We start from the raw sequence: 12,500 nt of genomic DNA on the forward strand, positions 1-12,500 counted from the left end.
CGTGTACAGGAAACAAAACTGTTTCATCTACTGTTACTAGAGACGTCTCCTAGCAACCCAATAGATAAACAATGCTGCAGCGCTAGCATTTGTGCTACATTTAAAGAGCATCATGTTTATACACCTGTCTCTTGTTAAATGCTTGTTAAACAAGCTTTAATTTAATGTAATGTAGGAACTTTGATTATTGATCGATACTTTTTTAATTAAGTTTATGTTTATCATTAACTTTATATATCTCCCTGGGTGCCGACAGGTTTGTGTGATGTCACACTCATGCATCTTGGAGAAATTGAAGTTGAAGCTTTCCGCATGAGTTTCCAAGCTGAAAGTCTGACTTCAAGGGGCATTCCATTGGAAATTCCAGTTTAATGGAGTTTAATGGAATGCAGTTAATGGAATGCATTAATGCACAGAAATGCTGAAAGACAAGCAGTTGCAGACAGCGCTCATATGATAAAAAATTAATTAAACAAAATATATGTATTTAAAAAATATATATTTAATTATTTAATTATATTTATTTTTTGATTTGATGGAAAAAAAAGTTTTTCAAATATTCGTACTATTTAAAAAAAAAAAAAATGTTTTATAGCTTATATTTTTCAAGAAATAATACGATTATTCCAAACTTCTTATGGCAACATTTCTTTCAGGAATTTCAGCTTTTAATGTGACTTTTACATTTGATATAATTTTGTTTTTAAATGTATTTAATTATAATTTTTATAAAAAAAAAATTTAATCTGTTAAAAGATTGATAATATCATTGTTAATTAATGATAAACCAAAAAAATAACAAATCTCTGATCATTTGCAGTTTAGGCCTATAGATTTAAACAATAAAAGGTTTTTAAATACAATGTTAATTGGTTAAAATTACCCATTTTGTCAGTATTGATATTGGCGATTGTGGCCTTGATAGTGCTTGGTTGAAAAGAACCCCTACACGGAGTTCCTCTCATTGATTTTTTGATTCAGATTTGCAAATTGATTCACTAAACAAATTGTTCAATCCACCTTTTGAACTGATTTGACCAACTCAAATGAATCAAATTCAAAAGATTTATTTGTGAATCAGACATCACTATTACCGAGCTGTTTACATTTTTAGCTGTTCTCTCATTTTACGGGGTTCAGTCGCAAGAGAAACGAAATGATCTGAAAAAATATATTTGTACTTTGTGACTATATATCTGGTAAGCCAAGACCCAAATCCAGACCAAGATACAAAATAATGAGGCCCAAATCTAGACCAAGACTGTATGTTTGGAAGCCTAGACCAAGACACCAAGTAATCAAGGCCTAGACCCAGACCAACGCAATGTTTATGAGAGGTCTGAAGACCATAAGACCAATAAGACTCCAACCCTGATCCTCTTCCTTCAGATCAAACCGTTTTTCTCTCAATCTACGATCTAACAATCTCAAAGGGGGTTCACTAGTGGCACTTTCCCACTGCACGTTATGGTTCGACTCGTCTCGACTCTGCTCGCTTTACTTTTCTGAGCTTGCTTTTCCACTGCAGTTTAGTGCAGCCTCAACGTGGGTGGGATTATAGGCTGATCGTCATAATTGCGTCGCCCCATCCAGCTCTCGTTGGATCCTCTACTCGGCTACTAACGAGAGGAACGTCTGCACCTCGTTTATTGGTTTTGCGCACAGCCATTTCTTTTTACAATTCGAAAGTCGCGTGAACAAATGATACAGCTATCGCTGTTGCTAACTTTAAAACTAGCAGGTTGATGTCCCGTGTCGCAAATCCAGTGACGCTGGTAGTGACGATTCTCTCTGACCAATCAGTGATCTGCAGTGTTTTGACGTCACATTTAGTATCGGTTCGGCTTGCTTGGAAGCTCAACCGAGGTGGTACTAAAAAAATGTACCAGGTACCAGGTACTATCCACAGTGGAAAACCCCCAAAAAGCGAGCAGATTCGAGTCCCACAAACAGCACAGAAGGGTCTATAAATGCTGTTTTCTCTGTCGGTAGATGGTTCGGAGGGTTCTGCACAGAGCAGTGATTCGCAAGGCAGCGTGGAGAGCCTGAGAAAACATCTACGAGCAGATGCCTTCACCCAGCAGCAGTTAGAAGCCTTGGACCGGGTGTTCGAGAGGCCAACTTTCCCTGACGTCTTTCCCAGTTCAGATCACATCAAACCAGAGCAAGTAAGTGCATGGATGCATATGGGAAATATATTCATATCTAGGTGTATTTACCCTTTCAATGATGATATCAGATGGTAATACCATGGTACTTTGATATATTTTATGGTAGTGAATGTTTACCACATTCATGTACTACGACATTTACGCACATTGTACTCCAAGGTGCAACAAAATTACCATGGTATTAATATGGGACATGTCTAAAGAATGTAGACATTACCATGGTACTATACTAGGTATGATTTAAGAGATGCGTCCAATGGTGCTTGTGGTTTTCTGTTTATGTGTGTGTGTGTTTATTGGACGTAAACGTGTAACAGTAATTGCTAGTGTTGCAGAGATGCTGTATGATGCATTGAGGATCAAAAGGCAGAACTCCCTACGTTTATTGATTTTGTAATGGAAATAAAAATACATTTATTGAAAAACAACACAAGATGAGAAACCACCCACTTTCCTCTGAGCCACACCAAATCACCGCCCAGAGAGTCAACACAAGCACATGAGAAACAATGTAATTTCCTGTAATGTTACGTCTGAGCCCCTCATTCTGTAGCTATTTACAAAATCTAAATGAAAACAATGTTAATAATTCATAATGCACACACACACACACACAAACACAAGCATATGAAACCCTTATGTACAATTTCTTATTAAAAGTGTTGGATTTATTATAATGGATAACCTTATTTACATTCATTAGACTATTAAACAACAAGTGACGATTAATTTCTCTCCCCCGAACGAACGAGTCGGTGCCATAAAGCAAATGGAACGGCCTAATTGAGTTCATTTTAATTTGGGTGCGATCGGGAGACATTACTCCAGCGATTAATCAGGCCGACACCACTCACCTCCAGTAGAAGGCCTAATTTGCAGCTAATTACAAAACTGATTTTAACTGCAAGATCAATACCAATATGAATTGGAAATGACTCGCAATCACAAAGGTCATCAAAGAGGGTATTAAAAAGGAGGGAAAAAGACGAAGGAAACACACAGAGCCTTTGAAGGGAAAAAAATGGGGGAACTGAACGCTCTAGAAAAATCAGTTTTAATTTAAAGCAATATTAATCAGACTATTTTCCCACTTCATAGACCTTCGTTCTTTTCCCCCTCTATCCCTAAACCAGACCACGGTTCTATTTCTGTCGGGCTATTAGTTAATGGCTGTGTTTCAACACCTAGTGAGCTGCGTACATAGACTTCGCTGAAATAGGACCTTATAAATGACTGATTTGGAATGCTTTAGGCCACGCCCACATTTTCCGTTTTCCAAAGCATGCGATTATGTAGAGTATTTAGGAAGTTCTTCAGTGTCGATGGAGGAAAATGGTGCTCTAGTTTGGATGATAGACGTAAACATAGCAAAATCATTATGTTTTTAATCAAAAATGTATTAGTGTGGATGTGGACTTACATTGGCAATACATACCGCAAACTCGACTCACAATTGATTTCAATGGTTTTTGTCGTTAGTATATGCCAATGTTGTAATACTCTGATAATTACATTGAACTACAGAATGTTTTATTATAATATATAATGCATTTTTTTTGCAACTCCCGATTGATGGAATCAAATACCTTCCTACATTTTTTTCTCAAATAATATCACATTTCCGAAGTAAAATGGGTTGCGAATGATCTTTCATATTGACTGTAAATAACCTGTTTCTTGATGAAATGTGTGAAGTTATGGAAGTAAAATGACTTGCGAATAATTTTTCATGTTGACTTTAATATTTTTAAGCCTTGTCACCATTTGCATACAAATATGCAATACTTTAGTAACCATAAAAATACAAAACACACACAAATAAGAGGTCATTTTTAGAAAATTATTTATTAAATTGACTATTAAATTTTATAGATACTTTACGGTATTGAATTAATTATTTAACAAATTTATTAATTACATTGAACTATTTTTAATACATATTTTTTTCAATTCCCAATAGATAGAATCAAGTTTCGTCCTACATTTTTTCTCATTAAATATCATGTTTTTTGCAGAAATATGGCACATTATGAAAATTAAATGGCTTGCGGATGAAGTTTCATGTCAACTTTAATATTTTAAGATTTGACAGCATTTGCATACAAATAAGCAAATATGCAATACTGTAATAACCATAAAAATACAAAACTCACACAAATATTAGGTATAATAGTTCCTTTTTTATTATTATCTAATAATTATCTAATACCTATTTATATTGATCCTTTTTTTGTAATTAATAAATGATTTAATGAATCTATTGATTACAACTAGTTATTCAAAACTTTTTTGTTTTATTTTCGATGGATAAAATCAAGTTCCGTCCTACATTTGTTCTCGTTAATTATCCTATTTCTTTCAGAAATTCATCACATGATGGAAGTAAAATATGTTGCAAATGATCTTTAATGTTGACATTAGTATTCAACGCTTATAAATGCGCAAATATGCAATGCTCTATTAACCATAAACATATGTAACACAAACAAATATGACATATAATGGTACCTTTTTAGATTATTTATCTATTAGATTATTGCCTATTACCTTTTTATTGATACGTTTCGATATCGAATGAATTATTTATATGAAGTAAATTCATAGTCAAAATTGATTTCGCTTTGTCCACCATCTTGGACAGATTTCTTTCACAGAATTTGTCACAAAGAATATGTCTCACCTAAAAAGTAGGAGCAGCCTAGGTAGGCAGCTCACTAGGTTTTGGAACAGAGTGTCTCGGATGTGTTTCAGGGCATTAAAAGGCCATTCTGGTGATGTTAAATGTGATGGGCTCTCTCCTCCCACACTTCTGCCAGCCATGTGCTCATCCTTTTCACACGTCCCTCCATCTGCATGAGAAAAGCCTTGTTCTGCTCCACAGACTCCTCCAAAAAGAGCACAACATCAGGCAAGGCCGCCACAAACAGTTGTAGCCCACAATTATAGTTTATCTGTGATAGAGACAGACATGACTGAGGTCAGGGGCTTTCCCTGTGACACACACACACACACACACACACACTTACTGTGGACAGACATTCTAAACACACAGACGCCGGAAGTCTCATCTCATTATACAACAAAAGGGTTATTTAAAAAAAATCCCACACCCCATCTGCTGACACGGTCTGAGGAGCAGGTCTGTGATGGAAGGAAGGGGGTTGTAAAAATCATAAATCTTATCAATGTCATTTCTGCGTCAGGCCTTATTGCTCTACGTGAACTGGCAAAAGCTGAAACAATCTTTCAGAATTCATCTGTAACATTTATAATGTGTTTAACGGAGGTGCCAGGCCTCCATTTATGAATCATATCAACAGAAAATACTTTTTATTTCATCATAATGTTTTTTTTTTTTTTTTTTACATTTTCTGAAGAAAATGTGAGTGGTGCTTCCCAGTGTAAAACATGCTGCCATGATGCTAGAGTGTTTTGGCTTGTTGCCAGGGTGTTGCTATGTGGTTGTTGGGGTGTTTTGGGGTGGTTGGTAGGTGGGCCCATTCTTCAATGTCAGTCAATGGGACTTCTTTGCTCGTTTTATTGTCCACCAGGCGAAAATTGGATAAGTAACGAAGGACTGTGCTACATTATGAACAGTGCTGGGTAGTAACTAGTGAAAGTAGTGATGCTTCTAACTTAACTATATTTTCCAGTAGCATTATAGCAGTTCAGCTATTTTCACAACAATGTAGCTTTTCCAGCAACAAACGACTTTTCCCGAACGATCGAGGGAGTAATCAAATGAGATCACCTCTTTCGAACTTTCGTAGAGTTCCTTCAAACAGTTCATGTTAATGAGTTTATTAAAAACTATTCACTTATAATGTATAACTCACTCACTCACTCACTCACTCACTCAAAAAGACCATGTAATTTCAATTTTAAAGGGATAGTAATTCCCAAAAATTTTAATTCTCTCATCATTTACTCACCCCCGTGCCATAACAGATGTGTTTGACTTTCTTTCATCTGCAGAACACAAATGGAGATTTTTAGAAGCTCTGTTGGTCCATACAATGCAACTGAATGGGTGCCAAAATTTTGCGCTCCAAAAAGCACATATAAAAGTAATCCAATCGACTCCAGTGGTTTAATCCATGTCTTGAGAAGTGATATGATAGGTGTGGGTGAGAAACAGATCAACATTTAAATCCTTTTTGCTAGAAATTCTTCCCCTTGCCCAGTAGGGGGCGATATGCATGAAGAATGTGAATCACCAAAAACACAAGAAGAAGAAAGTGAAAGTTAAAGTGGAGATTTATAATTATTGTCACCAGGATTGCCTACTTTGTTTTTGTTTCTTTTCTGAATCGGAACAGTAGGTATGGCACAAATAATGATTTAAAATATAAATAAATACCTTTATATATTTAAGATGATAAATATAACTATTAATAATTCCAATTAAAATACAAATTCTGATTGCAAATTTAATTAATTAATTTAACTACAGTTTGAAAGCTGCTTCTCCAACACTCACTGTGAACAAAGTCAAAATACAGCACAGCCTCTCGTACTTTATTACATAAACACTTATTGCATAATCAGCAACATGATGACGTAACCTAATAAATGCTGATATATCAAAAGTTTGGATGGAGTGATGTTTACATGTCACTTAGTAAGAGTTGTCCTCTGATTTACAGGCAAGTGAGTACAGCCTCCCTGCATTAAACCCAGGCCTGGAGGAAGTCAAACCCAGATTATCATCCAGCACGACCTCTGACCTGGGCCCCAGCGTGTCACAGAGCTACACTGTAGGTAAGTTTACTTGATCTGTCTCACTAGGATAATTAGAATAATTAGCCCCATCATGTTGGACTCGTATGGCTAAAAACAACCTGGTCTCATGGAATCACGTTACTATACCTATATTTTTGCAAAATTATTTTTTAACTTGGCAAAATCATCTCAAGGATACAAAGTCTTCCATTTTTAGAAACTGCAATTAACGCACTGAATGCATTCTGTCAACCTGTTTGGAAGTCTCTGGTTTTTAATATATAAAACTGCATGCCCATGTCAGATTATTCAAATGCTAAGGATTATTTTTAAGTGGTCATAGACCTTTTTACATAGTTTGTTTATCCTATAAACTTATACAAAAGTTTTCCAGTGAAGTGTTTTGGTCTTGTAATGTTACATAATGAAACCAACGGCAGAAAGTTGCGACATCAAAGCTAACGAGCTGTTACACAGAGGACGATGTTTGCTCCTTGTGCTGTTCTATCAAAGCTCTGAGCTTCAAAATGATATCAAATATTAGCATTTACATAAACAGATTCATCATTTGCTCATGGCAGACAGAGAACGTGCTGCATTTGTGTCTCCGTCTCTCTCTCACTCGCCCGCTCGCGCTAATAATAAATGATGGGATGGTTAATTAAAACGTTGCTTGCTTGTTGTGCCAGTTATTAATGTGAAATGTGTGAAGTTTACTGACAGTTTTACGACCGTCTTCAGGTCAAAGATAAATATACACCGCTTTTATTAAAATTCACATAATTATACAGAAGCCATTATAGCTTGTACTGTGTGTGTGTGTGTGTGTGTGTGTGTGTGTGTGTGTTGGGATGCTGACAGAGAGGAAGAGATACTGGATACTGGAGAGAATGTGGGTTTGCAATGAAGGTCTGATTGTAATTTCAAAGTACAACAGATTTGTGTAATTGTTTGTATTAATGAGATTTGTTTGTAGTAATCAGGTTAGTGTTATAATCAGGCATGTGTTTGTGTGTATACTTTTTAACATAAAATGAAAGCAAATAGGGATGGACGCTCTCTTTTGCATTCTATGAAGCAACATGACTGTGAATAAATGCTAACAGAATTTTAATTGAGGGGGGAACTAACCCTTAATGGGTGTTTTTTGTCACATTAAAACTGACTTGGACAATTTTTACCAGGCCTTCATCATTTTATTTATTTATTTATTTATTTATTTATTTTTATTTTTTTAACTACTTTTCAAATGTCTTTTATGTTTAGATTTTACTGTTTTTTTTTGTTTTTTTTAACTATGAAAATCCATATTAAAATATAAATTATTACATGTTTAAAGCTATTATCATCTAAAAAAAGAGTGAAATAAACTAAAATAATTTCAATATTTATTGCAGTATAAAATATATATATATATATATATATATATATATATATATATATATATATATATATATATATATATATATATATCAATTTTATTTATTTAAAAAAAAACTACAACTCTCCCACAGTTTCCCCCACACCAGAAAATTTTGCCACACATATATATATATATATATATATATATACATTTGATGACTTTTTTAAAAAGTTGAAAAATAAATAAATAAATAAATAAATAATTTAAAAATAAAATTCTGCCCCCCCCCACTATATATGTGGCAGAATTTGTATATTTATTTTTTATTATTTATTTATTTATTTATTTTCCAACTTTTTAAAAAAGACATCAAATGTGTCAGTGATGAGCATGTTTGAGATGAAATATGAGACAAAACAAAGAAAAATCAAGGGAAAAATCACTTGTGAGCAGAAATGTTTTATGGCCTTCACTTCCAATCAAGTTGTAATTTTGCCAAATTATGCAAAGTGTAAAATTTTTATTTCATTGTGTGTATTTATGATACATAAAATGTTATCAGTGAAATTAGCCTTAGCAAGACAAAGTAGTCTGCTATTTTACTTCAAAAACATTAAAAATACAAAAAGTGCCAAAGTTAACGAAAAACCCAAATACGAATGTATTCCCGTTTAAACACACATGATAAACAAGCTGAATAGAAATTCCGAAGCCAAGCAAAGATATTTAAATGATTTAGCATGTTTAGGCTGAGATCCAATTTTCAGATGAATAGCTCCTTTACGGGAAAAGAAACACAGATTACACTCATCCTTAAAATGTTTTCCAACCCCAATTAAAATGCCCACAGTTATTGATCTTGTTGATTTTACGCAAGGGAATTTGCGTAATCTATTAAAAATGAATGCTTCACGAAGCATTCAGTGCCAGAGGAGATGGGGCTTTTGGTGAACTGTGAATAGCTCACAGATAAATCTATTGTTTCCTCCGTTTGTCATACGAAAACGGCAAACTACCTTCAAAGAGACTGTCCAATAAAAGAGGGTTTAAAATCAATGAACAAATCAAGCAAAATTCAACACCCCAATACAAACTTAAAAATTATTCTTAATGTACAATCTGTTGGTTTTATATATATTAGGGGTGTAAAAAAATATTTTATCGTAGTGTACGATACGATGCCCAGATACAATACCATATGTATTGTACGATACATAAACAAACACATTAAAGTGTAATTAAAATCAAGCTGCAGAAACAGGCTCCTCCCCGGAGAGGCGGCACTGAGCACTCACAGGACAACAGAGCGACGGATCTATATAGGCGATAAGATCAATGGCAAACGGCAAGTAGATTATAGCATTACAGACTGTCGAATTGCTAAACAACGGTGTCATGTCTCGGCGCTACAGTACATCAAATATGTCGTTTTATTTACGCCGACATCACCACATGCACAAACACAGCAGCAGCTCAGATGACGTGTAAGGTGCTCATAAATAACAAAAACAAGCGTATTCAAAAATCTGACAACGTAAGAGACCCACGATTACAAGAGACTTATTATTCTCTGGTTTTGTTGTCGAAGTGTAAACAGGTATGAGTACAACACTTGCACACATGTTATAAGCCAGTAATAACGGCGGTAAAGTTTACATGCAATGTGAAACCGGGGGAAAGAGGCCAAAAAATATACATGTGCTGATTGTTTTTTGCTCAAGCCGCTAAATAATTTAGGATTATGTACATATATTGTTAAACCAGAGGTCAGGTTCTTTTCTATTTTTTTATTTATTTTTTTATTTATACCACTAAATAACATTGAAAGAAGTTTTTGCTCCAGTCACTTCAGCTTGCTCTCTGGGACCTTTAAGACATAAAGGCATGATTTTCTGTAAAACTGCTTTGAAACAATGTGTATTGTGAAAAGTGCAATTTGCTTCGCAATTTTAACGGTAAAAGACTGCAAAAATGCTACAGTAATTAAATGGGTAACGGGTAGTTACCTTAAAATATACCGTACATTTTTTTTATATATTTAAAAAGACAATACATGTAGTTTTACTGTAAATTATTGTTAAAATTACAGTAAAAAACAATAACCGGGCGTTCCCTGAATTCCCTGCGTGATCCATTACAATTTTATTATATTTTATGGGAATAGTTATGTTTCTTCTTATTTTTATTTATTTATTTTTATTTTTATTTTGTGGATTTTTCCCCTTTTTCTCCCAATTTGGAATGCCCAATTCCCAATGTGCTTTTAAGTCCTCGTGGTCACGTAGTGACTCGCCACAATCCAGGTGGCGGAGGACGAATCTCAGTTACCACCGCGTCTGAGATCTCAACCCACGCATCTTATCACGTGGCTTGCTGAGCGCGTTGCCACGGAGACATAGCGCGTGTGGAGGCTTCACGCCATCCACCACGGCAGCCACGCTCAACTCACCACACGCCCCACCGAGTACGGACCACATTATAGCAACCACGAGGAGGTTACCCCATGTGACTCTACCCTCCCTAGCAACCGGGCCAATTTGGTTGCTTAGGAGACCTGGCTGGAGTCACTCAGCACGCCCTGGGATTCAAACTAGCAAACTCCAGGGGTGGTAGCCAGCGTCTTTACCACTGAGCTACCCAGGCCCCTGTTTCTTCTTAATTTTAATATCAGTTATGTACATTACATTATTTAATGTAGTTTAGTTAATGTTAATTTCACATGTGTTACCCTGATGGTGTTTAGTGTTTGTGTGAGTGACACCGAGCACTGTCTCTACATGTTTATTGATCATTGCTCCTAGAAGGGCCTCTATTGATGAACTTCATGTCATCATGTGCTTTTCTGTAATTACTACAATACATTATAAAGTAGGGTGACCATACGTCCTCTTTTTCCCGGACATGTCTTCTTTTTCGGACCTTAAAAAAGCATCCGGCCGGGATTTATAAATTTGCGAAAACGTCCGGGATTCGTCTTTAGTTGCATTATGATGTGCATCTGGTCTAATACCTCATTGTGTGTGCGCACATATTTGCATTGCTTTAACCCCTCTTTGTAAGTCCCGCCTTCTCGCACACCAATTGGTGGATTATAAGAGGCTTGCAGCAACTATTGGCCAAATTCCTGCCTGTCAATCTCTCCGCGAACGCGTGAAGCGCTATTGTGTTCAGCATCAAACAGCTTGACAGCAGCAGCAAATGACAGCTGAGTGGAAACAATGCCCAAACGAAAGTGCAAATTTACAGAAGATTTGCACAAAAAATTCCCATGCTTTCGTCCAGGTCGAGATCAGTGGGAAGCAGAATGTAGGACATGTAAAGCTGGCACTTATGTGTCAATTGCTAATAAAAGGTGCAAGTGATTTAGAAGCACACATTAGCTCTGCGAAGCATAAAAGGTCAGCAAAAGGTGAAAGTTCATCAGGTAAATTAACGGACTACTTTTTGCGATGTTATCACATTGCTTCATTTTCCATGGCCATTTAAAATAATAGTAATAGTAAATGAAGGTACACTCATGGCATCACATATTTTATTTTAGTACATGGACATTCAAAAGAATGTTGGAAATTTGTATTTATTTATATATGTTTATGTTATGCTAATAGAGTGTCTTTATCACTGTATTAAAGTTTGCATTCATAGTAACACTGTTTTGAACCCTATTATTCCACCCCACCCAAATGACTACATTTAATTTATAGGCGCCATAGATAGCTTATACTATTTATTAGAAGTGAAGCAAACTACTTCAAATCGTAGATTAACTTGTTGTTTTGGAAGCTAAAGCAAATACAAATTCAAGACCCCAATTTATGTATTGAAAATTCAACACATAAATTGTATATGTGTAATGCATAATAATAAATAACTAAATAAATAGTGTGTCTATCAACATGTTGAATGTGTGCAATTTGCTATTGACTACTAAAATCTACATTATACACTTAGTATATAAATGTATTCAGTACATTTCAGATTAAGCAATTTATTATATCCAATTTTAAACATTGCCCTCGCAGAAAGCTGCGACGTTTTGTTAGTAGCTTGTAGTGCAGCAGATTACCCCAAAGGGGTAGATTTCTGAAAGCGTTTAAAAAACTACGGTTCACTGGGTCCTCTGAGCTTAGTCCGGTTATATGTAAAGAGCCGCTCGGAAATGTTATGAATTTGCCACCTTAAAATAAGGCACTTTCTCTCTTTCCTGACAAACTGGCAGTCCATGTCCTCACTCGAGGGCAACA

At 35.4% G+C, this 12,500-nt stretch overlaps 1 protein-coding gene across 1 annotated transcript in view; it reads left to right on the plus strand.

The window, feature by feature from the left end:
- The window catches only part of pax2b (paired box 2b), a 48,438-nt gene that overhangs the window by 24,697 nt on the left and 11,241 nt on the right, over positions 1-12,500 (plus strand). The window contains exons 6-7 of the mRNA XM_051674911.1: positions 1,993-2,168; positions 6,818-6,932. Coding sequence (XP_051530871.1) covers positions 1,993-2,168; positions 6,818-6,932 — 291 coding nt within the window. The remainder of the gene's footprint in view (positions 1-1,992; positions 2,169-6,817; positions 6,933-12,500) is intronic.

This window comes from Myxocyprinus asiaticus, chromosome 36 (assembly GCF_019703515.2).
Source record: "Myxocyprinus asiaticus isolate MX2 ecotype Aquarium Trade chromosome 36, UBuf_Myxa_2, whole genome shotgun sequence".
NCBI classification, from domain to species: domain Eukaryota; kingdom Metazoa; phylum Chordata; class Actinopteri; order Cypriniformes; family Catostomidae; genus Myxocyprinus; species Myxocyprinus asiaticus.